The following is a 26,870-nucleotide window of genomic DNA, read 5'->3' as shown; positions in this document are numbered from 1 at the left end:
CCACCTACTAAGTAAGGGGGTTGTTTGTCAACTCTTGTAGACTTTTGGGTAGTCTGCAGTTCAAATGCAGAGAATGCTCTCTGCAGCTGCTCACGCTCTATGTTTTGGTGCCACACACAGATTAACATACCTCCCTCTTCCCTCGTGAGTGTCTCCTAAAGCCAGAGGTTTTACGACTTCCCGTGAGCTCAGCCACAATAGCTGTGTCCCAATCTTGCCACTCCTCTGTATACAAGCAATCATGTTTCCCTTTAGGACTGGCGAGGCCTTCAAATGTTTGATATTCACCATCCCTGCCCCTCGCCTGTGGAACGTTCTGACCTGCATGGTCAACTTGGACCAACACTGGCTGATAACCACCCTATTCATGCTCAGACCCACCAATGTTGCCCCTGCCTACCTAGCATGTTAGAGGGAGTTGGCTCCCCATTGTGGTACACTCAGGTGATCATCTGGGGAGAGAACAGTTCTTGTGGGCCCTAGTGGACAACACCTCACTGATGGGCTAAGTGCCTTGGCTGAATCCTGTTTCTGCAGGAATCGGGGCTGGAAATAGTTAATCACCTGAAAACAAGTTTAAACAGTATAGTTTTTTTCAGTAGAAAGGTCAACATGTTTGCTCTAATGTCCCTCTCCATTGGTTGGGGAGCTCCCGTTCTCTAATCTGTTGCAGGTGAATCAGATGTCAAGGGGTTTTCCTCTCTGAACCACCCCCTACTTTCACATCTCTTCTTAAAACTACCTCAGCCCTCCCCATTCAATGAATGAATTGTGCACTGGGATGGTCAACGCTTTAAAAGGATAAGTTCACCTTTCGTAACATGCTACGAATAGACCAGCCTCCGCAAACCCCTACCGATCCCTGTTGTGACAGCTAGCTGTCACAACTTAAAAAAACAAGAAAAACACACACACACCCCCACAGCCATGCGGGGCTCTACCCACATTGCTCATTCACGTATTCTGTGATTGAGAACACAGAGAACACATTGTGATTTAGAAGTTCCAACAACCTCTGCAGCTGTCAGCTTGTAGTTCTCAATGAACTACCACAGCGCTGTTCATTGAGTCTTACTGTCAGTATCTCTCTCGCCCGTATGAGGTGTACAGGCACACTGACAGGTCTGCAGGAGACCTGTATGGCACCATGGTGCAATTCTTTACAGGCTCCAGAAACAAAAAAATAAAAATGTGCATTTATTAATTTTTTGTTAAATGGTGAACTTATCATTTAGGATGGGATAATGCTAGATCCAGAGGGAGCAGCCCACTTTTTAACAAAAGGGTGTAAGGCTGATTTGAGAGGGACAAACGGTATGTCAAGGTTCTTCCATACAGGAAGACTGCAAACTCCAGGTGCCTCTGAAAGGTTGTAGGAGCTCTAAAAGAGCCTAGACTGGGGACAGTACTAGTAGAGGCTACAGACTAGTATGCACTGTGCCAGAAGACCACAACCATTAAGAAACATAGAAACACACACTGCCTTATGACAAGCTTTTGAAGAAATGCACCCCTGTGGTGCCTCCCCTCTAACCCTGCCCTACTCTATAAATCCTCAGTGTTATAGCAAGCAATGCAGAGTAAACTACAGAAAAGAAGGGGAGGATGGCCCGTGTCCTGTACTCAAAGATAAGAATTTTGACTGTTTCATATCTTGATCATACAGTACAGGACACAGGCAACATATTCATACACCATGGGACATCCCACAGCAATGAACAGAACTGCGCCAACTCTCCCAAACAGGGGTCAAAAAGCCTAGTTTAGATTACCGCTGAAGTATGAACAGGAAACCAGGCTGCGGCCTTACACACTTGGTCTATAGAGGCTTGTCAATCAGCACCTGGCCACTAATTTCCTTTGTGAAAACACTACTTTTGTGAGCTGCAGTGTCACCCTATATTATGGAGAGATGTTCTTTAGTCCTAGACTTCCTGGCTTAGGTGACACTGCTCATCTATTGATATAGTACATTGGGCAATGGTCTCTCTAGGACAGACTGTGTGTTACTGGCAGGTATAGTGCCTCATGTGCACTGGATGTTTTTAACGCTGCTTCTAGAGGTCTCTATGGGGTTTTTTCTGCCTCTAACTGGCCATGCATGTTAGCTTATGTGTCCCTGCATACATAGGCATTTAGAGGCAGAAAAAAAAAAAAATTGCCAGCGCATCCAGGAGCAGCAGTGTTTTAGAAGAAAAATGTGCATTAACGCTAGGCGCTTTTAGCGCTCCAGAGTTAATTCATATCAATGGCCAGAAAAAAAAAATATTCTGGTCAGTGAAATCAATGCCCTAGGGCTTGACGCACCTAAATGTGTTACACACATTTACAAGTGTTGGGGGTTTTTCTGCCAAAATGCTATTGCCAGGAAAAGGGCTCAAGGAGAGTTGGCAAAATGTCAAATTCATGAGGCCTAAATGAAGGTTTAAAAAAAAAAAAAAAAAAAAAAAAAAAAGGCCTGCAAAAGAGAAAAAAAAAAAAACTAGCAAACAGCAATATATACCATTTTTGTTATGGGTCTTGTTTTGTTCTTGGGTACACTTTAAAAAAAAAAAACCCTATAGGAGTTTGGGAAAAAAAAAGCTAGCAAAAGCTCATAAGAAATATCCCCATGCAAAATATTCCCTGTAGAAAAATCTTATACACTCACAGGAAGTCAAGATTTCCAGACTTTTATTTCTGGAACTGTACACCAGATATTAAAGTACAACAAAAATACAAAATAATGTTTTTAAAAAAAAAAAAAGTCAGTGTTTATGTACAAATATTAAAATCAATGAACAGTGACCTCCTTGAGCCTTTGATACTAAAACGTTGTTGTGATTGTCACCCAATGTTCCTGGGGGTTATAGCAGTAATTCTGAAACTGGAAAAACACTGGCAATACAACAGGAATAGTCATACATATCTTAAATATACATGGCAATTATTTCCATTTCTTTTTTTAAAAAAATACCTCTCAGTAAATCAGGAGCCATTTAGATGGGTAAACTTTTCAGGTCTTAGAAAAAATAGAGCATTCTAATTACTTGTAGGAGGCGTCATAGGAAGCCTTGGAGGAGAACAACTAAATATTTACTTTGATTATGGAGCAACTCGCACACACAAAAAAGAAACTTCTCAAAAGTTCAGGTGTGAAGCATAGTAAGATGTTTGCTGATGAGTAATAAAAAATACCAGGAAATAAAACACTGCACAACTGTGAACAGATTTATACACACTTTAGTATTTTCTTCGAACTTTTCTGCAAACCCTTCAAGTAAATTCAGAAAATAAAAAATGAAAATAAAAAAAAAATGAAAAAACATTCATCATGATAAAGATGGACAGGCTGACAACTCAGTGCACAGCTATGGAAAAGAAGAATTAGACTCCAGAAAGAGGCCATTTTATAGGGAGGGTCATATACGTTCCATACCTACACACATAGGGATTATGCGTGGCCCTAGTCTATGCCTGCCAATAATCTCACCTACAGCAGGGAAGATGAAGCCGTATTTACTACAAACTGGTCACTAATGAGGATATTGCCCTGGATTATACAAAGGCTTATCAAAATGACTACTGTGTGCATACAAGAACTTTGCTTGTGTTCAAAGATCACATCTATACATTTATTGTAACCATCTCTAAGCTTTCAGAATATAATATAATAATTATATTATGCCAACATTTTGCACAGCGCTTTACAAAATAGAATATTTTAGCATTGCAATCTGTAGTCAACTTTGACAACCTGACTCAGTACAATCTGGATTTGGATGACAAGTCCTACAGACATCTGGGGCAAAGAAGCACAGCACAATATAATATGGAGAGCAAAATGTGCTTTTGTTTTTAGTTCATAGTGCTGTATCCAAACATTGTACATGTTCAGAATGGGATCGAAAACCAATTAGGCAAATTGATTGTATAAGAAGTAAATCGACTGACGGAGTGACTGCAAGACTGGCTTGTTTCACTGCAATGTAACATAGTGAGCCGTATTGGTGTTTTACCAATAAATGGCACCCTAATGCATATGCAGTAAGAAAAAATAATTTAATGCGCTGAAGGCTGATCTTAAAGCGGAGTTCCACCCAAAAGGGGAAATTCTGCTTTAAAAATTGGTCCCCCGTTCCCCATTAAGGATTGGCACCTTTGAGGAGTGGGGTGGAGGGTAGTACCAGAGTTTGACAGGCACCCGCTCCCACTATGATCGTCTAGGCGATCGTAAGCAGAAGTTGTCTTCCTACCTTCCCTCCCCGAAGTCTTGTGGAACACGTGACAGGTCTCAGAAGACGACAGGGCTATTCAGGAAGCGCGGCGCTACTCGAGCATGTGCAGTGGGCACCCGGCTGTGAAGCCGCAAGCTGTCACAGCCGGGTGCCCACACTGAAGATGGCTGAGGTGGAGGCACAGCGGGATCATGTGACAGGTGAGTGGCTGTTTTTTTTTTTGTTTTTTTTTTTAAAAGTCAGCAGCTACAGTTGTTGTAGCTGCTTATTATTTTACAGAGTGAGTGGAACTCCATGTTAAATCACTTAGTACAGTTTAAGACCAATATTTCTCAGAACTTTGGTAGATCACCACACTAGACCATCACCTAGCGATCATTATGGCACTGGCATCACTAGTCTCTAGTAAACCAAACGGCTAGATCTTTGTCCAGTTAACTAACCCTTACATAATAAAGATCAGTTACATAAAGCTATGGAAGGATTATGACCCTCTGATTAAAACGGTTCTGGACTACAGCATAATGTGTCATTTGAAAGCAAACAAGTCCAAAAGGCCTCACCATTTTCTGTCAGCAAATTCTTCTTTCCTTGTTTGGGGATTTGACACATAAAACAGGGACAGCAGGCTTACTGCGGAAACAGTTTTCTCTCAGCAATTGAACACTGCTGCGCCACAGACTTATACATCACTAGAAAAAGCCACAATGGCCATTTACTAAACATGTTTTCCTTTCTGTTTTTGGTTTGTCTGCATGAAACAAATGGCTGAAAATTAAACAAGGATTTCACCGGTTTCCTAGGAGGAATTGTGCTTAAAATTTCATTTCAAAAAAGGCAAGATAGATAACATTTGTAGGTCTCTACATGCCAATGGTAAAGTGTACCTGTAGCCCATCTGTAATAAATGTAGCCATTTTGGATGCAGTCTAGGAAATCATGATTTACCTCATTGTCTCAGTGATGTCACATGTGCAAAATGGCCACTTTAAGAAGACCACAGGTATACGTTAAACAGTGCGCATGAAGGGACCTCAGGCTTGCCACACTGGTCTGCTATACTGTGCTTCTGTAAAAAGGTACAGCCAATAACACAAAATGTTTCGTATTTTCTCTCTTTATAATTTAGTACAGGCCCATGTGGCAGCCAGAGTGACAATTTAAACAGCTTTTTTTAAAAAAAACAAACAAACAAAAAAACACAAATAAAACAAAGAGAAAAAAAATAAATAAATAGCTATTTTACATGGGTAAAGTTAATAGTGGTACACATTGTGTCACGTTATGCATGCACAAAAATGTTACTATACACTGCAGGAAGTCAGAAAACAATTTTACAGAAATAGATATATCTAAGATAAAGAGAATTTACAGATATTTACAAAATTCTTGCAATTATTGCCTCATCACGAGAATTAAGAGGTAAAGATTTAATGCTAGCTCACAGTTTCCAACACTCTTTTTTGCCCACACAACCAGCAATGCAATACTTTGAAAAAAAAAAAAAGTTAACACACAAAAAAGGAAAAAGTTGCAACAGCAACCAGAGAGGTCTCACGTCCAGGCAGAGGGGTGCCAGGAAAAGAGGCCTAATAGGATTTGTAAGGCTTTACTAAACAGGTACAGGATTCATACACTAGAAGTAAACTAGCATTACAAAAGGCGTGTATCGCTAGCTCAACTTGTTACACCATCAAAAAGTATTTTGGTCAAAAATAAAAAATTAAAATACTTTTTTTTTTATTCTGTTCAACCACTAAATTGTCTGTACAAACTGCTGACAATCAAAACTACTGGCAAGAAACTCTGTCTTCATCTACGTTGAGATTCCAGCAATGCATAGATTCACTGAATATTACTGCATTTGCTATGGAGAATGATTATGTTTTGCTAAAAGTGCAACAGGTTGAGCATTCAGTCATCTGTAAGCAACTATAATTTCTAAGCCCATTCCTTGGATAAAATAAAAAAAACAAAAATGACTTTAAAGTGTATATAAACCCAACATCTATTTTTGATGTGTTTGGCATCATGCCTCACTGTATACGATTTTCTTAAGCATGTCATGATTTGTGAAACTGTTGCAAATTTTTTTTACCTGGAGAACCTGCCATTAAAATACACTTTTGATGAATGGCTAACACGACGCCAATGCCTTTCAACAGTGGTGTGATCAGCTTCCTGATCATGATTTTTCAGTTGGCTGTTGGGCTGGCCATCAGGTGTCTGCACAATGGCTGCAATGAAGGAGACCGCATGACAAGCCGACAATACTGCTGCTGTTCAGGGGGAGTTGTGACTTCGCATCAGCCTTCAGCAGGAAATTCTCTTATTGGCAGGATCTCCAGGTGAAAAACTTTGCAACAGTCACAAAAATTTGCTTTTAAAAAAAAATTTTTATATAAAAAAAATATATTGTATACAATGAGAGGATTACAAACTAAAAGAAAATAAGTTCAAGGTTTATATACGCTTCAAGTGTGGGTAAAAATAATTCTGGAAGGAATTCATATTAAATACTAAAAAAAAAAAAAAAATAGCAAAAACATAAATCTAGGCAAACAAACTGCATACAGAACACGGGAAAGGTATGTTATTACCCACTGTTGATCAGCCTAATAAAGCCTGCAGTGTAAACTTAATTATCCTTCAAAAAAATGGCAGTCGCTCAGGACCGATTCCAATGCAGTTCACAGTAAGTTTAATAAATACCCTCCCTCTGAAAAATCTAACTATGATCTATGCTCTCTGCACACGCCCCAATCGTGTGCCATGAATGAACGGTGAATGAACACATTCCTCGGATGGACTATGAGACGACATTCTCAACTCTTGAGCCTATCTGGAGCAGCGGTAGAATAAAGACAGTTGCAAAGTGTGCAGTGTGAAGGACTCTTTGGCAGAGAAGCACACACAACATGTGCATGTTATTTTTTTTCCTTTTAAAAATGAACTCTTCTGTGGCAAGTTTACAAAGGGAGCACACAAACTCAACACCTCTTGGCTGGGCATGTAATGTATTGGCAAGCTCTGGGCTGCTCAGCAGTATTTTTATATGGGCAATGTCAAAATGATTACCCTTTAATATGATCTGTTATAAATAAACTTGAATCACAGGTTAAGTAACTAGCACTTCATGGCTGTATCTGATGTAACTAACAAGCAAGATGAGGAAGAAGGGGGCGGAGGGGAGCAGTACATCCAGGCCCTGGTGTTAACCTCACCCACCCATGCTAGTCTGAAAAGGTTCAGAACAAGAATGAGGACTTTAATGTAAACTATGATGTGCGTTCTATCACTTTTCCACTTAAAGTGTATGTCTGGGCAAAACACACAAAAAAAAAAAAAAGAAGACTGCAGTAAATATCTGCAATACATGCATATTAACTGCATGTTTTATCCCTTAAAAAAAACAAAACACTGCAAGTACAGAAGAATTCCCGTTTACCCACCAGAAATCCAGTGAGCCCCCAACTTCATGTTTAGGATTTTTGTGCAGCAAAGACACTTATCAGCCCAAACAGCACTCCATATGCAAAACAATCCCGCTGCTTTAACTCCCAAGAGCCTGTCCATATACCATACAGTGAAAGGACACTGAGATAGAGTTCTGGTGTGTGCCAATGTCAATAGGAACTGACCCTCAAGCAGCCACTCCTGCAGAAACTTTCTAAACCTGCTGTTCTTGTCACATGGCCTAATAAAAGCCATTTTTCACAGCAGGAACAAGGTATAACAAAAACAAAAAAAACAAAGGAATATGGAGATTTGGGGGTAAATTTTGGTAACGCCTTGACATACACTTTAAGTCTGGCCAAAATCTGCTATCTCATGAAAAGGTTTAAGATACACAGATCAATGTGCAATTAATTTTTTTTTTCCTTTTTTACAATCTTCAAAAAAAAAAAAAAAAAAATTGAAAAAAAGTATTACTCCCCTTCTCCCGATGAAAAATACAACACCGCAAAAAGATACAGAAGACACATTCAGCTCAGGTACACAGATCCACTCTGGCAGTATAAAGAACATTGTGTATTTATCCAAAAACATGGTGAAGTGTATGCTGTCCCATGCACCTGCTGGAGATGCTGGTCTTGATTTCAGCTCAAGTGCTCTTTTTTTTTTTTTTTTTAAATCTCTTTATGAAATGGTATGTTTAAAGAAAAAAAAACAAAAAGAAACAAACATCGTGAAAGGTGAACTGTGCAGTTTAAATAAGTATTTCCAACCCTGCTTTAAATAAAAAAAAAAAAAATTTAAAAAAAAATGCTACATTTAGCAGGGAACGGATCGGTACCTGTAAACATTGGTTATCCACTGAACTCTCTGCTGTAACGTAGCTTACATCAAGAGTCACCTAGTTAGATTCTGAACCTGTGCTGGTTTTATTTTTGGAGATGGAGACCAAGTTTATCTACCAAATTTTAAAGAAAAATAGAAGTTAAGCCTAAAAGCTGCTTTCCCAGATCATAATCCGAGTTCCCAACTCTGCCGAACATTGTTATTTCCACATTAAATGGACCAACAAGAAAAAAAAAAAAAGTTAAATTCTTGACAAAAATCAAGATATAGTTCTTTACATACAAAAGACATCACTGATGTCATAGTGAAAAAAGTTCAAACTTCCAGTGAAAGACTAGGCAAACCCGAAGTTTATGATCAGATTTTGCGGCGGCTGCGTCCCCAAAATAGAACGTTCGTAGGAGGCGGAGTCACTCCGACTGCAGGGCTGTATGGTGTAGTGTGTGCGAACTTATAAAACTATTTGTTTCATTAGCAGAAAGACTGCTGAAGTCTGCCATGGATACAGCCATTTTGGCACTGGTAATATGGTGCGAATGGTTGTCAAAGTCCACACTTAGGTTATTTACAGACACATCGTTGATGAAGGGTTCCGGGACGGAGATCCCCATTTTTATCCTTTTTGCCGGCCTCTCAGTTTCCTCACTACATAAGCTTACTGAGTTGAGGTCAGGAGGATAAAATCCAGTCTCAAATAAGGTAAAGCAATCACTTTCGCCATTGCTGGGCAAGTTGAGCAGATCTTCTGTCCCGACAGGCACGTGGTTCACTGGGCCACGAGGCAATGCATCTAGCGATGGGAAGCCGTCATTTAAACAGTTTACGTCTGTAGAATTGCATACGTTGGCCACGCTGTGAGTCAGCGCTGAAAGAATCAAGAAACATGCAACTGTAAATATAGATCTCCTGCTGCTTCTCAGGAATGCAGTAAAAATACACCTGCTACTCATATACACAACCTACACAATACACAGAGGCTAAAGGCTGAATTGCAATAATGACCCACCTGTAAGGTCATTAGCAGTCATATTCAGAATGTTAAGCTGGGTGTCAGGGATGGACTCTGTCCTATTCTGGCAGGTTAAGGCTGATGGATTCTCAACTCCTCCAAGTGCCTCTGCTTCATCTACCAATCTGTCCATGTAGTCCCTAAATACAAGAAAAAAATGGTGAATTTACATGAAAACAGATGACAAACTCCAATCACATCTGGCCAGTATTCAGCTGAACCACGAGACCAAAACGATTAGGTCGGTCCACTGGAAAAACATTTTCTATGTAGCAGTGTGTGTTCACTACTGCTAAGTATCATGCTGAATAGAGATGAGCGAATTATTCAAAAATTCGATTCGGCTGATTCGCCGAATTTGTGGAATAAATTTGATTCGATGCAAATTTATTCGCTGCGAATTTAACTTATAAAAAGGGTGTTTCTAGGCTTCAGAGAGCCTTTATATTAGTGCAGAACACTGTACCTTTAATTTAAATGCCCTTGGAGTCTGCTGGGGAAGAGAAATAATACTGTCAGTCAGTATGACATGCAGATGAGTGCCGTCGATCTTAGAATCACCGCACACTTCACTCATTTGGCCAGTCACGGGGCCAAAACCAGAGTGTGGAGCCACAGTGTGGTGGTGGAGGCAGCAGCAATGGGAGGCCATACAGCACCCTATGACAAAATGGAACCCACCAGCAGTGTGAGGAGACCTGAAAGTGGCACATGGCAGAGTGTGGCGATGGAGACAGCAGCAATGGGAGGCCGTACAGGGACCCATGACACACTCTGGACCTGGCAGCAGCATGAGGAGGCGGTACAGGGGCCCATGGCAAGAAGAAGAAGAAGAAGAAGAAGAAGAAGATGAGGATGAAGAAGAAGAAGAAGATGAGGATGAAGAAGAAGAAGAAGTAGGATGAGGATGAAGAAGAAGAAGTAGAAGAAGAAGTAGGATGAGGATGAAGAAGAAGAAGAAGTAGGATGAGGATGAAGAAGAAGAAGTAGGATGAGGATGAAGAAGAAGAAGAAGAAGTAGTAGTAGGATGAAGTAGAAGAAGTAGTAGGATGAGGAAGAAGAAGTAGAAGAAGAAGAAGTAGGATGAGGATGAAGAAGAAGTAGAAGAAGAAGAAGTAGGATGAGGATGAAGAAGAAGTAGAAGAAGTAGGATGAGGATGAAGAAGAAGAAGTAGAAGAAGAAGAAGAAGTAGGATGAGGATGAAGAAGAAGAAGAAGAAGAAGAAGAAGAAGAAGAAGAAGAAGAAGAAGAAGAGAAGGAAGTAGGAAGAAGAAGAGAAGGAAGTAGGAAGAAGAAGAAGAAGGAAGAAGTAGGAAGAAGAAGAAGAAGAAGAATGAGGATGAGGATGAAGAAGAAGAAGAAGAAGAAGAGAAGGAAGTAGGAAGAAGAAGAGAAGGAAGTAGGAAGAAGAAGAAGAAGAAGGAAGAAGTAGGAAGAAGAAGAAGAAGAAGAAGAATGAGGATGAGGATGAAGAAGAAGAAGAAGAAGAAGAGAAGGAAGTAGGAAGAAGAAGAGAAGGAAGTAGGAAGAAGAAGAAGAAGAAGGAAGAAGTAGGAAGAAGAAGAAGAAGAAGAAGAATGAGGATGAGGATGAAGAAGAAGAAGAAGAAGGAGAAGTAGGATGAGGAAGAAGAAGAAGAAGAAGAAGTAGGATGAGGAAGAAGAAGAAGAAGAAGAAGTAGGATGAGGAAGAAGAAGAAGAAGAAGTAGGATGAGGAAGAAGAAGAAGAAGAAGTAGGATGAGGAAGAAGAAGAAGAAGAAGTAGGATGAGGAAGAAGAAGAAGAAGAAGAAGAAGAAGTAGGATGGAGGAAGAAGAAGAAGAAGAAGAAGTAGGATGAGGAAGAAGAAGAAGAAGAAGTAGGATGAGGAAGAAGAAGAAGAAGAAGTAGGATGAGGAAGAAGAAGAAGAAGAAGTAGGATGGAGGATGAAGAAGAAGAAGAAGAAGTAGGATGAGGAAGAAGAAGAAGAAGTAGGATGAGGAAGAAGAAGAAGAAGAAGAAGTAGGATGAGGAAGAAGAAGAAGAAGTAGGATGAGGAAGAAGAAGAAGAAGTAGGATGAGGAAGAAGAAGAAGAAGTAGGATGAGGAAGAAGAAGAAGAAGTAGGATGAGGATGAAGAAGAAGCAGAAGAAGAAGTAGGATGAGGATGAAGAAGAAGAAAAAGTAGGATGAGGATGAAGAAGAAGAAGTAGGATGAGGATGAAGAAGAAGAAGTAGGATGAGGATGAAGAAGAAGAAGAAGTAGGATGAAGAAGAAGAAGTAGGATGAGGATGAAGAAGAAGAAGAAGTAGGATGAGGATGAAGAAGAAGAAGAAGAAGTAGGATGAGGAAGAAGAAGAAGTAGGATGAGGAAGAAGAAGAAGTAGGATGAGGAAGAAGAAGAAGTAGGATGAGGAAGAAGAAGAAGTAGGATGAGGAAGAAGAAGAAGAAGAAGTAGGATGATGAGGAAGAAGAAGAAGAAGAAGAAGAAGAAGAAGAAGAAGTAGGATGAGGAAGAAGAAGAAGAAGAAGAAGAAGTAGGATGAGGATGAAGAAGAAGAAGAAGTAGGATGAGGATGAAGAAGAAGAAGTAGGATGAGGATGAAGAAGAAGAAGTAGGATGAGGATGAAGAAGAAGAAGTAGGATGAGGATGAAGAAGTAGGATGAGGATGAAGAAGAAGAAGAAGAAGTAGGATGAGGATGAAGAAGAAGAAGAAGTAGGATGAGGATGAAGAAGAAGAAGAAGTAGGATGAGGATGAAGAAGAAGAAGTAGGATGAAGAAGAAGTAGGATGAGGATGATGAAGAAGAAGAAGAAGTAGGATGAGGATGATGAAGAAGAAGTAGGATGAGGATGAAGAAGAAGAAGTAGGATGAGGATGAAGAAGAAGGATGAGGATGAAGAAGAAGAAGTAGGATGAGGATGAAGAAGAAGAAGTAGGATGAGGATGAAGAAGAATTCCAGTGCAGCAAAAAGTGTATCTGCAGAGAGCTCCGCTATTTCTGACAGTTCCTTCACATTTACAGCGGTTGAAACATTGTATCTATTTGTTTCCGAATAAAAACATCTGTATCCTAAATGGAAACAAATAGATACAATGTTTCAACTGCTGTAAATGTGAAGGAACTGTCAGAGAACTGTCAGAAATAGCGGAGCTCTCTGCAGGGACACTTTTTGCCGGCTGTAGAAGGGATGAAAATCGGCCGATCGGGGAAAATTCGATTCGCGCATCCGAAGTTTGCTAATATTCGGATTCGGCGCGAATCTAATTTTTCCTAATATTCGAAACGAATTCCACTTCGCCAGGTTCGATTCGCTCATCTCTAATGCTGAACATTGCTAAGCAGACTAGAATAGAAATGCTACCAAACCATGTAGATGGCATAACATTACCAGGGTTATTGATTATAGGTTGTTGACAGCATTTAGGTTGAGTAAAAAGAAACGGATAAAAAAAACAAAAAACAAAACCTGTAACCCAAACTAAGATCAACTCACGTTACGCCAGGATGATGGTGATATCTTTTCTTGCCAAATCTTGTTTGCTGGGCAAAATTGTCATATCTCTCCGATTTCTTCCAAATGTAATAAAAAGCTACACATTCAGCTACTGTGTGGGTTCTCACCTGGGTAGTGGAATAAGAGGTAAAAATAATGAGACCATTTTAATCCAAACACAACTTCTGGAAGGAGTGAAGCGATGGTCTCACAGCTTTCCAAAAAACATTACTGTGCCAATGAGTGATGCAGGCAGGGTAACAATGAAGATAAAATTAGTGGAGGTACTCGGCAATTCCCACTCCAGACTGCAAGTCACAGGCTGTCATCTTGGGGATTAAAGAAGATCTGAATGGCTAAATGACACAGTCTTGAACTGGCCTAAAGACAGATAGAATGAGCAACTGCTTTTGCACCTTCAGCCTGCGTTCACATTGATGCAGTGTGGAATTTGCACCCGGTTCATGCGAACCGCTGTGGGTGTGTATGTTAAGTTAACAACACCCTGAAATCGGTCCGCAAAATGTGGTGTGATGAGCAGAATCGCATCACATGGGTGTGAATCCCCATTTGATCCGATTCTCCTGCGGACTACAAAAAAGGGTCCTGCACCTTTATGGTGCAGATGCAATGCGATTGGAGCCATACAAAATGTATGGGGTGCAGATGTGGTGCGATTGGAGCCATACAAAATGTATGGTGCAGATGCGGTGCGATTGGAGCCATACAAAATGTATGGGGTGCAGATGCGGTGTGATTGGAGCCATACAAAATGTATGGGGTGCAGATGCGGTGCGATTGGAGCCATACAAAATGTATGGGGTGCAGATGCGGTGCGATTGGAGCCATACATGTATGGTGCAGATGCGGTGCAACGCACACAATTACATGTGATTTGCACAGGAATGCGGTGCAGTTCCTGTGTAAATCACATGCGTTATACTGCACCACGTATACGTGTACCCAGGCTCAGAATGATTATTTTGGCAGTTTAGATGTCTGGGGACCTAGAAAAAAGGTACAAGTGTGTGCAGTTCAGGTGAAACTCTACATTTGCCGATTTTTTTACCTTTCCATACATAAGCACTCTATATTCTATGCAATGTGCCCATCCTTTTCAGACGAGAAAACTGCCATCGTAGCCTCTGTTTGATTTGCAGTTTCCATGATACTGCACGTGATCAGTGCTGTCACCAGCCATTTGATGGTTTCATAGTTTGTATGGGAGGACAAGCAAATGTGAGTTATTCATTGCACGCCTTGAATTTAATAGTTCGATTTTAGTTTAAAAAAACAAAACAAAAACCTATGGGTTTAGTTTGTTCGGATAGATGGATAATTTTATACATGGCATATAATTTTTAAATGCCAATAGAGGGGCACATGGAAACGGGATGGCTATAAAAATAGCCATGCACTGAGGGGTCATGAAAGAGCTTGTCTTTACTCAGTCTGCCAAGAGCTCACACCTTAGCAGATACAGTGTGGCAAAAAATGAATTCACGCACAATGATTCAAGATGCTGTAAAGCCTCCATGTGCAATCAATGGCACCTTTAATGCACAGCCCTTTCATTACAAATCAGTACAATCTAATCACATTCATGTAAGAGCACACCACTAGAATGTGAAACATAATTACCTTATTTTTCTGTATTAAATGAAAATCTTTCCCATGGATTAGAAGTGCATGTTCAAAATTTCTACATTCCTCCTCAGTCCAAGGCCTGAACTCTTCTTTAAAAAAATAAAAAACAAAAAAAGTGAGTTAAGACTTTTCTGTGTTTAATCTGGTAGTTTTATCTACACTTCAGTATAGAAAAACACGTTCTGCTGCTCAAGCTGCTTCCAGGTAGAATGGAAGAAAGTGGAGCCACATATCCCCACTGGGCCCTAACCATTGTACAAAAAAACTTTTCTCCATTTGGAAAAAGTTGTTTTGTCCACGTGAGTAGCATGTAAATTCCCACTAGAAATCACGGCTACAAGTAAAAGGAAGGATGTGCTCCCTGTGATAGCATAGTTTCCCACATTACAAAAGTAGTGTCAACGCTAAATTCTAGAAGAACTGTTAAGTGCTAATGCAGTTCCCCAGCTGACTGAAACATTACTGTTTACAGACAATGACCACTGCAGTCATTAAAGTGGAGTTCCACCCAAAAGTGGAAGCTGCGCTTGTTTGCCTCCTTCTCCACTGTCGTATTTGGCAATGTTTGGGGGGAGCGAATACCTGGTTTTGACAGGTACCTGCTCCCACTTCTGGCTTAATTTGCTGGGGCGGAGAGAGCCGGAAGTTCAGCCCCCTCCTTCCTCCCACAGTCTCCTGAGAACCTTCACAGGTCCCAGAAGACTGCCGGACCAATCAGAATGCACAGCGCGACTTGTGCGGGCCCAGTGGGCACCTGGCTGTGAAGCCGCATGCTGTCACAGCCTGGTGCCCTCAGTTGAGATGCCGGCACCAGGGAGAGAAGGGACAGCGCGGCTGAGAACATCGCTGGACCCTGGGACAGGTGAGTGTGTATTTATTAAAAGTCAGCAGCAACAAAAACTATAGATGCAGAGTTTTAATAAACACAAAAATGGCTGGAACTCCGCTTTAAGCTCTTACCATGTAAGGCTCCTCTACTGCAAAACCTTTCCATTGCCTCCGGGAAGTCGTATCGACACTTGAAGAGTTCAAGCAGAGCCTGGAAAATAGAAATGCCAGTGAATCCAAATTCAGCCATATGATTGATTAGTTCTGCTCATGAACATCCTGAACATAACAGGGACAGTCTCTTGTAATGTTAATCTAAATTTTTCTTAGAACACAAATACAGACCCAGGCAGGTCAGTCTCTAGTAATAACAGCCATTCAACAATATGACAACCTTTTATTGTTAAAGCGTTCTGAAAAGTAGCAGCAGGTTGGGGGTAGAAGCGGGTTACTGAACTGGTTTACAGAAACAAACCAGTGCAGATCTCAAATTGCCAATATCCACATTTCTATTTTAGCGTCCAAAAGTCGGAGCCTGCAAAAACCACCCTCTCTACACTGAATAGGATTTAGTTTTGTTCAACAGCAAAACTTCTATCTACAACAGTGGTACAACAGCTGATTTCATTACCCAGAAATAATATGGCAAATAAAAAAAAAACAATCCAACAGATAAAAGAATAAGTCACCTGTTCGTTATCTTTGATAGTTCCATCAGATACCCTGTGCACAATCCTCTTGTTCTCCATCTTCATGGTTTCCAAAAGAAAAGCCTCAACTTTGCTCTCCGGAATGACATCTGGACTCCAGATCAAGTGATCTTGGTGTTCGTAGTCTGTAATGCATTTTATAAACAGATATTATGTAGACTTTATTTATGCCACCCTCTGAATTAACTCTGATCTTGGAAAGCTGTGTAAATGACAACCCTTTCATTTCACAACACATGCCAAAGTATTGGGTTTACAATATCCTGCTTTATGCAAGATGAGATGTCAGTCCACTTACCAGATAAATCTGCCATGTAATGTCCCTGAAAAGGTGGGATTTCTGCCTGATACTGTGAACCAATCATTATTTCCTAAAAGAGAGAGAAAGATAAAACCCCATTTACCATCAAATCAATGTCCTTTGCGAAAAGTAGAAAGAGGGGTTCCTTCTTCAAAGTTGAATATTTGTGAACAGTAACATAATAAAGGCAGCCCAGCAGCAGATACCTTTATCCACAAGTTGGTGATTTGGAAGCCCGGAATTGATGGAAACACACACACTTACTTTTCTTAAATCTTCTGAAGAATTTCCCATTTCGGTCTCCAAATCCTCACTTTCCCACTCCTTATCTCCATCATATGCTGTATTTGCTACACACAAGGTTAAAGACAAATGTTTATTAGGATGTGCAAAGTCACTTTCTTCCTTTAAACTCACAGATTAAGTAAATCACATTGATAGTAAAAACAAACTGTGGACCAATTTTAAGAAGATATTTTTGTAACATGCCTCCTAGTGCTCCTAAAGCAGTGTTGGCGAACCTATAGCACATGTGCCGCAGTGGGCACGCAGAGCCCTCTCTGTTGGCACACGAGCCAAGTCGCCCCAGCAGCTGAGCATCTGATAACAGGGCACATAGGGGCCATGCGCATGCTCAGAAAGGAGTAGCGGCGCCAGGCAACGATGTCACGAACCGCAACTCATTCATTGCGACTTGTCCGAGGTTTTGAATGGCCGGTCAGTGCACTGCCAAGGATAGATATATATATTGGACTGGCTTTGAGTTTTAATACAATTGTTTTTTTAACACAAGATTTTAGCTTTTGCTGGTGGTCAGTGCAACTTTGCCCCCCTGTGCTGGTGGCAGTGCAACTTTGCCCCCCTTGTGCTGGTGGTCAGTGCAACTTTGCCCCCCCTGTGCTGGTGGTCAGTGCAACTTTGCCCCCCTTTTGCTGGTGGTCAGTGGAACTTTGCCCCCTTGTGCTGGTGGTCAGTGGAACTTTGCCCCCCCTGTGCTGGTGGTCAGTGGAACTTTGCCCCCTTGTGCTGGTGGTCAGTGGAACTTTGCCCCCTTGTGCTGGTGGTCAGTGGAACTTTGCCCCCTTGTGCTGGTGGTCAGTGGAACTTTGCCCCCCCTGTGCTGGTGGTCAGTGCAACTTTGCCCCCATTTTGCTGGTGGTCAGTGGAACTTTGCCCCCTTGTGCTGGCGCTCAGTGGAAGCTCTGTTATTGTGTTTTTCTTTTAAGACAAAAGATGTTAATGTATGGCTTGTTTTTTCTAAACTAAAATCTCAGTATTCAGGTTTAATTGCAGTGTTGGCACTTTGCGATAAATAAATGGGTTTTGGGTTGCGGTTTGGGCACTCGGTTTCTAAAAGGTTCACCATCACTGTCCTAGAAATATGAAAAAAAAACACCCTTCTTTATACAACCTTCAGATGATGTGTGTGATGCACGCACGCATTAGTTTCAGGTTAAGAACATTTTCAGAAGTTACAGAAAATAATAGAGACGCACCAATGCCGATATTGGTATCAGTGCCAATAACGTGTATTTTCACATATACTCATGAAAATGTTCCCAATACATGAAACTGATACTTTGCAGTACGATTTGTGCCAATACAAACTGTATGGAGGCAAACTGCACTGCAAAAGATTAGCATGCGATTTGAACTGGAATGTGATTCCTGTCCAAATCGCATGCGGTTTCCCCACTGCTCCAGTGTGAACCCAGGCTTGTCATAATCCAAGTTAACACAACAGCGGTGTGGGAAACCTCCCTGCACCAATCCATACTGTCACAGAAGGAAAACCTCCACAGCTTTCTCTCCTCTCCGTGCAGGGATTACAGTACAGACAAGCTGGCTTCCGATTGGTCAGCACAGTGGTGCTGCTGACCAATCAAAAGCCGTCTAGCCCATACCGTCATCCCTGTATTGAGAGGAGAGAAATCCGTGGGGATTTCAAATCCCTAGCTTTTCCTTCTATGACAGTATGGGATTGGTGCAGGGAGGTTTCCTGCACCACTCCTGTGTGAACTTGGCTATGACAGGTGGGGAAACTGCATGCGATTTGGACAGGAACTGAACTCCTGTTCAAATTGCATGCCATTCTTTGCGATGCAATTTGCTTCCACACATTTTGCATTGATGCAAAATTGCACTGCAAAGTATCGGTACTCGGTATCAGCGTGTACTGGACCAAAAGTATCCGTACTCGTACTAGATGATCAAATATGGTGAAGAGTTATTAAAACTGGTGCACTCAGAATCTGGTGCAGCTGTGCACGGTAGCCAGTCTGCTTCTAACTTCAGCTTGTTCAATTAATCTTTGGCAATAAAACCTGAAAGCCAATTGTTTTCTATGCATAGCTACACAAGATTTTGCACTCTCCAGTTTTAGTAAATAACCCCCCATGAGAAATAATTTAGGGAACAAAAATGTTTAATTATTTTCTCTCATTTGTTGATGGACACAAATCCAGAAACAATCAGGATGCCCAAAAGCAGTCCAATTGAGGGGGTGGGCAAAAGACATTGACAGACCCAAGAAATTTTTGGGAACTGTCTAACTCAGAATACCTGAAGGACCAAAGGTCACTGGTAACAGTCTGAAAATCCAAGTGGTGCATCAAGAGGAGGAGCAGCAAAATTACGCTTTCACCAAACAAAGTGTTCAATCACTCAGCATCAACTCTTACTGCAGTAAAATCAGTGCAGGCAGGAAATTTGAAGTGAAACCAAATGGTTGGGCTGAAGCACCAACAGCTACACTATACTGCCAAAAGTAGTGGGCCAGCCCTCCAAATCACTGTATTAAGGTGTTCCAATCCCCTCCATGGCCACAGGTGTATACAATCCAGCATCTAGGTATGCAGACTGCTTCTACAAACATTTGTGAGAGAATGGGTTGCTCTCAGGAGCTCAGTGAATTCAAGGGTGGTACCGTGATAGGTTGTCATCTGTGCAATAAGTCCATCTGTGAAATTTCCTTGAACTAAATATTTCACGGTCAACCGTCCATTTATAGGTAAAGTTGATCCAGGGAATATCCGATTGCTTCTCGGGGGATCAGGAAGGAATTTTTTGCCCTGCAGGAGCAAATTGGATCATGCTTTGCTGGGTTTTTTTGCCTTCCTCTGGATCAACTGACTGTAAGATTATAACTTTTTTTTTTTTTTTTTACTGTTGAACTGGGTGGACTTTTGTCTTTTTTCAGCCAGACTAACTATATAACTGTCAGTGGTATTATAACAAAGCGGAAGCAACTGGGAACAGCAGCAACTCAGCCATGAAGTGGTAGGCCACGTAAAAAGACAGAGCGGGGGCATGCTAAAGTGCACAATGCGCAGAAGTTGCCAACTGTCTGCAGAGTCAATAGCTAAAAGACCTCCAAACTTCCCGTGGCCTTCAGATTAGCACAACAACAGTGTGTAGAGAGCTTCATAGAATGGGTTTCCATGGCCAAGTAGCTGCATCCAAGCCTTACATCACCAAGTGCAATGCAAAGCGTTGGATGCAGTGGTGTAAAGCACGCCACCACTGGACTGCAGGGCAGTGGAGATGTGTTCACTGGAGTAACCAATCACGCGTCTCTGTCTGGCAATCCGATGGAGGTGTCTGGGTTTGGCGGTTGCCAGGGAAATGGTACTTGCCTGACTGCATTGTGCCAAGTGTAAAGTTTGGTGGAGGGGGGATTATTTTGAGGGGTTGTTTTTCAGGGGTTGGGCTTGGCCCTTTAGTTCCAGTGAAGGAAAGTCTTAGGGCATCAGCATATCAAGATATTTTGGACAATTTCATGCTTCCAACTTTGTGGGGACAGTTTGGGGATGGCCCCTTCCTGTTCCAAGATGACTGCGCACCAGTGCACAAAGCAAGGTCCATAAAGACATGGAAGAGCGAGTGTGGGGTGGAGGAACGTGACTGGCCTGTACAGAGTCCTGACCTCAACCCCATAGAACACCTTTGGGATGAATTAGAGTGGAGACTGCGAGCCAGGCCTTCTCATCTGACATCAGTGCCTGACCCCACAAATGCGCTTCTGGAAGAATGGTCAAACATTCTCATAGACACTCCTAAACCTTGTGGACAGCCTTCCCAGAAGAGTTGAAGCTGTTATAGCTGCAAAGGGTGGGGCCAACTCAATACTGAACCCTACGTACTAAGAATGGGATGCCAGTTAAGTTCATGTAAGCGTAAAGGCAGGCGTCCCAATACTTTTGGCAACATAGTGCATCTCGCCATTTTTATTCACTAAATCAATTTTCAGATATATCACACGTGGGTCTTTGCCATGGCTCTGGACCTGGAAAGTGCTCCACAGCTAACTGTACACTAAGGTGTGGCAACACCATAATGTAGAGTCCAGTGTCCAAAGGACAAACTTCCAGGCTAGCTCTACATGTCCTGTCCTGTGGGGTATGGTATTCCAGTTATTATGGTTTCCAAAGCTTTTGCTGAGGAAACACCAATCCACTTAGCTGTCAGAGAAGCTCATGTAGAAGTGTGGTAGAGAAACTTCATTAAAGTCACCAAGGCAGAAAATACCATGACTTGAGAAAGCTAGCAAAATAGCAACCTTTATGTTTGCCAACTCTCCAACCTCTGCAGGAGGCAGTATAATCTGAGCGTTTCTGAATTCCTGTGTCCCTCAATGGATGAGAAAGAAAACCAATTAACTGGCCACACATTTTATCCTTTTTCTCAAAAGATTCCCGAATCTAGCGGAAACAAAGAATATAGGTTAGATGCTTACATCTTAATGGCCGAGGAAAAAAGTCTGTTGTTTCGTGTGACGTGACAGATGGAGTCAAATCATCAGCTGAAGACTGTGTTTCTTCATCATCACCTGACAAAAGGTCCTTTGCAATTTCCTCCTGAGAAAACAGAAATAGAGCTGATGATTTACAATGCAAAAGTTTAATCACCCCCAAACACTACCAACTGTTCCACTGCAATCAATGTATAGTACAGCTGAAGGAATAACCTTTCCATCTACATTACAATTACCAAATGTTTTGAATACTTGACTCTAAGACTGCTGGACATCACATTCCAAACCCCTCCTCCGCCCTCTGCAGTTATAATCGTCTCCAAAAGGAGGCAAAGGAACTTTAGAGATTTCAGACATGGACATTGGATGAGAAGATGTGGCTTATAATCAGCATTCCAAATCACCCCAAAGATGTTAAATAGGGTTGAGGTCAGGGCTCTGTGCAGACACCTCAAGTTCCTCCACACCAAAACATCATGTTGTTACCAAGCTGGCTTTGAGCACAGGGACACAGTGCAGAACAAATAATAGGATCTTACCCAAACTGTTTGAAGAGCACAGATGTCTAAAAAGGTCTGTGTATGCTGTACCATTATCCATACCCTTCACTGGAAACATCTAATCTCAAAGTTGGCGGAGAGATACACATGCTTTTGGCAATATAGTATACTTCATGTTACATCATATTAAGGGTCAGTCTACTCAAAACCTATATTTCTGAATGGGAAACTCTTTAGTGACTCCAGAAGTAAAATTTTAATGCAGACGTACAAGTCTTTGGTCTAAGACAAAATAAATAAAATTAAAAAAAAAAAAACTTCCTAAGAATGGCAACATCATGGGACTGAACCCAGAAAGCCCTCTCTGCAAAAAGAAAATATAACACCACTCTGGATAATTCAACCCACTCGTCTGAAATGAAACCTGAACCATATCCTCTCATATCAACTGAACCTTTAAAATCACTAAGACCCCCTAGACTTTTTTGTTCAATCCCTGTTAATTTGGTTATAGATAAAATATTTTTCGATTGATAACAGGTTAAAGTTTGGCCAAGAGGACTAAAAGCAGGTAAATGGTTTGTTGCTACTTACTTTATCTAGTGTCATGTCAGGGAGCTCATCAGCCAACTCGCTGGGAGAACTGCCAACACTGGATCCTGCCATAACTGGATCTGCAGGCTCATAGACATAAATGGCCAATAAATCTTCCAAAGGCATGTTTCCTTCCTGCAAAGAACATTTTTAAAAAATTAGTGTTCATGTGAGCCAAAGCAAACAACATTTTCTAAATATAATCTTAGAATAATTACTGCAGAACTTTTGAATCTTCCTATACTTCCTCTTGGAAGGGAAATCGAAAATCAAAAATGAATGGTTGCAACACACACACATGCGCACACACGCACGCACGCACACACACACGTAAGTCTGGATTAAAGTGGGGAAGTGTTAAAACATGTCAGGTGTTTACTATAATCTACGTTTCTATCGAGATATTTCACATCTTTACTTGTCCTAGTAAAAACACAGAAAGCAGTTAACAAAAGGACTGCTATTACTGTCTTGTTACGAATGTCCTCACTTCCTGACCAGTAGACTCAGAAAAAGCAATGTAAAAAAAAAAAAAATTTAAAAAATAAATAAAATTTATGGCTCTAACCTAAAATTCCCCTCGGCATCTTTACTAGCATTGGAAATAAACAAAAAAACTAAATTGGCTGAAGTTCAGAGCTCTAAATTTAATTTGAATTGGTATTCAATCTACAATTTTAACCATAATTTATATTAACACCTTCCCGCCCAGCCTATAGCAGATTGACGGCCGGGCGGGACACTCGCCCTTGTGACTGAGCGTCATATGACAAAACTAAAAGAATGTCCCATGCAGTAGATCCAATGTCAATCACGTTGTCCGCCGCAGCCAATCCGAAAAAAGAATAAAAAGAAAGGCTCCGCTTCAGACGATGGCTCCCACCGTCTGCCTGCTCCAGTGGTTTGACAGTTCTTAAATATGTATGGGGTGGGGCCACCTGGGCACATCACACATGTGACCCCCACCCCTTTTGACATCACGTCTTAGTTTATAGGATTCAGTATTGAGTTGACCCACACTTTGCAGCTAGAACAGCTTCAACTCTTCTGGGAAGGTTGTCCACAAGGTTTAGGAGTGTCTATGGGAATGTTTGACCATTCTTCCAGAAGCTCATTAAGGTCAGAACTCTGTGCAGGTCAGTCAAGTTCTTCCACCCCAAACTCGCTCATCCATGTCTTTATGGACCTTGTTTTGTGCACTGGTGCGCAGTCATGTTGTAACAGGAAGGGGCCATCCCCAAACTGTTCCCACAAAGGTGGGAGCATTAAATTGTCCAAAATGTCTTGGTATGCTGATGCCTTAATAGTTCCCCTCACTGGAACTAAGGGGCCAAGCCCAACCCCTGAAAAACAACCCCACACCATAATCCCCCCTCCACCAAACTTTACACTTGGCACAATTCAGTCAGGCAAGTACCGTTCCCCTGGCAACCGCTAAACACGTCCATTGGATTGCCAGACAGAAAAGCATGACTCGTCACTCCAGAGAACACGTTTCCACTGCTCTAGAGTCCAGTGGCAGCGTGCTTTACACTACTGCATCTGACGCTGTGCATTGCACTTGGTGATATAAGGCTTGCATGCAGCTGCTCGGCCATGGAAACCCATTCTATGAAGCTCTCTATGCACTGTTGTTGTGCTAATCTGAAGGTCACATGAAGTTTGGAGGTCTTTAGCTATTGACTCTGCAGACAATTGGTGACTTCTGTGCACTGTGTGCTTCAGCGTGCGCTGACCCCGCTCTGTCATTTTACATGGCCTAGCACTCCGTGGCTGAGTTGCTGTTGTTCCCAGTTGCTTCCACTTTGTTATAATACCACTAACAGTTGACTGTGGAATATTTAGTAGCAAGGAAATGCCATGAATGGACTTATTGCACAGGTGACAACCTATCACGGTACCACGCTTGAATTCACTGAGCTCCTGAGAGCGACCCATTCTTTCACAAATATTTGTAGAAGCAGTCTGCATGCCTAGGTGATTGATTTTATACACCTGGGGCCATGGAGGTTATTGGGACACCCCTCCAAATCATCGGATTCAGGTGTTCCAATCACTATATTACTTTTGGCAATATAGTGTGTGTAATTATATTATTTTATATATATATATACACACATATACACATACAGTGGATATGAAAAGTCTACACACCCGTTAAAATGTCAGGTTTCTGTGATGTAAAAAAATGAGACAAAAAATAAATCATTTCAGGACTTTTTCCACCTTTAAATGTGACCTATACAATGTACAACTCAATTGAAAAACAAACTACCCCCCCCCCTCAAAAAAAGTAGTATGTTTCAAAAACATAAAAAGCTAAAATAATGTGGTTGCATAAGTGTGCACACCCTCTTATAACTGGGGATGTAGCTGTGTTCAGAATTAAGCAATCACATTTAAAATCATGTTAAACAGGAGTCAGTACACACCTGCCATCACTTAAAGTGAATTCTGATTAACCCCAAATAAAGTTCAGCTGTTCTAGTTTCTTAGTCGCATCCTACAGCAAAAGCCATGGTCCAGAGAGAGCTTCCAAAGCATCAGAGGGATCTCATTTTTAAAAAGGGATCAGTCAGGAGAAGGGTACAAAAATATTTCCAAGGCATTAGACATAGAAAATATGGCGCAACAGCGACATTACCAAGAACTGAACGTCCCTCCAAAATTGATGAAAAGACGAGAAGAAAACTGGTCTGGGAGGCTGCCAAGAGGCCTACAGCAACATTAAAGGAGCTTCAGAAATACCTGGCAAGTACTGACTGTGTGGTACATGTGACAACAATCTCCCGTATTGAAGCCTTTTCTTACAAAGAAAAACATCCAAGCCTGGCAAAATTTTGCAAAAATACATCTGAAGTCTCCCAAAAGCACATGGGAAAAAAGGTGTTCTGGTCTGATGAAACCAAGGTTGAACTTTTTGGCCATAATTCGAAAAGATGTTTGGCGCAACAACAACACTGCACATCACCAAAAGAACATCATACCAACAGTGAATCATGGTGGTGGCAGCATCATGCTTTGGGGCCGTTTATTTTCAGCTGGAACTGGGGCCTTAGTCAAGGTAGAGGGAATTATGAACAGTTCCAAATACCAGTCAAGCTTGGAACAAAACATTCAGGCTTCCGCTAGAGGAACTTCATCTTTCAGCATGACAACGACCCAAAGCATACATCCAAATCAACAAAGGAATGGCTTCACCAGAAGATAGTTTTGGAATGGCCCAGCCAGAGTCCAGACCTGAATCTGATTGAAAATCTGTGGGGTGATCTGAAGAGGGCTGTGCACAGGAGATGCCATCGCAATCTGACAGATTTGGAGTGTTTTTGCAAGGAAGAGTTGGCAAATATTGCCAAATCAAGATGTACCATGCTGATAGACTCATAGCCCAAACAGACTGAGTGCTGGAATTGAATCAAAAGGTGCTTCAACAAAATATTAGTTTATGGGGGTGCACACTTACGGAACCATATTATTTTAGTTTTTTATTTTCACTTCCCTCCACCTAAAATATTTCAGTTTGTTGTTCAACTGAGTTGTACAGTTTATAGGTCACATTAAAAGGTGGAAAAAGTTCTGAAATTATTTAGCTTTGTCTCATTTTTTACATCACAGAAACCTGACATTATAACAGGGGTGTGTAGACTTATATCCGCTGTATATACAAAAATAAAAAAAACTTATAAAAATCAAGCTAATGTAAACCTTTTCTAAATCTTCAATTTCAGAGCTGAAGTTTTTTCCGTCTTCCTTCATTTCTTCTTCTTCAAGAGTTCTCTCATCATCATAGTCATGTACCAACATTTCAGCTGTAGGGTCAAAGTCATGATCTTCTGATGACAGAGAGCCGACTACAAAAGACAGGAAAGAAATACTCTGCTTAATGTCACAAACTGTTGGGGGGGGGGGGGGGGTAAGGTTGGGGAAGGGGGTTATCTACAAAAAAAACAAACTAGAAATCATTGCGAATACACAGTAAAGGTGTAATATACAAACAATCTTAGGGGGACAGTTTTTCTAAAATCTCATAGAAGGTCTTATTGGCTAGGAGGGAATTCTAAATCAAGCAAATGGTGTAAAAATAGGGCAACTCTAAATAACAATTTTCAGATCCTAATGCAAAAAAATAAATAAAAATAAAATAAATCATAGCATTGTACTTGGACATGTAAATGTCATGCAAGGTATCAACTAAGTAAAATAATTATTATTACATCATCAGATACTCCATATCTGGCATCAAGTTCTAAATCGTATTCAATATTTTCTTCCAGATTGGCACCAAAATAATCCAGATGGCATCAGAATACACATTAAAATACCTTAAACAGTAACTCCGCTTTTGTTGAGGAAAAAATAAATAAAAACATTCCCCTCTGGGTGATCTATATAAATTGCAAGGATTTTAACAAAATTAGTTGCTGAGTCCTACCTTTTGTTATACTGAAGAAAGAGCCATTTTTGTGTCCCTGTCCATGTTAGAAGTGAATCTAATGGTTTCATAATTATTAGTCAGCTGCTGCACC

At 41.1% G+C, this 26,870-nt stretch overlaps 1 protein-coding gene across 1 annotated transcript; it reads right to left on the bottom strand.

The window, feature by feature from the left end:
• Positions 1–2,656: 2,656 nt before the first annotated feature.
• Positions 2,657–26,196, bottom strand: MIER3 (MIER family member 3). Its single transcript, XM_089688067.1, has 11 exons — positions 26,050–26,196; positions 22,345–22,479; positions 21,233–21,353; positions 16,762–16,847; positions 16,495–16,567; positions 16,176–16,321; positions 15,619–15,697; positions 14,653–14,747; positions 13,012–13,139; positions 9,526–9,668; positions 2,657–9,384 (listed from the first exon to the last, which is right to left on the bottom strand). The coding sequence occupies exons 1-11, from the start codon at positions 26,146–26,148 to the stop codon at positions 8,930–8,932; spliced, it is 1,560 nt and encodes a 519-aa protein (XP_089544193.1). The 5' UTR covers positions 26,149–26,196; the 3' UTR covers positions 2,657–8,929.
• Positions 26,197–26,870: the final 674 nt, after the last annotated feature.

Source organism: Staurois parvus, unplaced genomic scaffold, assembly GCF_062004578.1.
Source record: "Staurois parvus isolate SC_StPar_1 unplaced genomic scaffold, SC_StPar_1.0 ptg000445l, whole genome shotgun sequence".
Lineage (NCBI taxonomy): Eukaryota > Metazoa > Chordata > Amphibia > Anura > Ranidae > Staurois > Staurois parvus.
This window is presented reverse-complemented; position numbering and strand designations above follow the sequence as displayed.

Bases quoted from the DNA above. Each gene is read 5' to 3' on its own strand.
- MIER3 (XM_089688067.1), bottom strand. From the start codon at position 26,148: ATGTTGGTACATGACTATGATGATGAGAGAACTCTTGAAGAAGAAGAA. The intron at 22,480-26,049 runs GTTTACATTAGC...TGTTCTTTGCAG, and splicing joins AAATTGAAGATTTAGAAAAG to GAAGGAAACATGCCTTTGGA. The intron at 16,848-21,232 runs GTAAGCATCTAA...CCTTGTGTGTAG, and splicing joins TTTTCCTCGGCCATTAAGAT to CAAATACAGCATATGATGGA.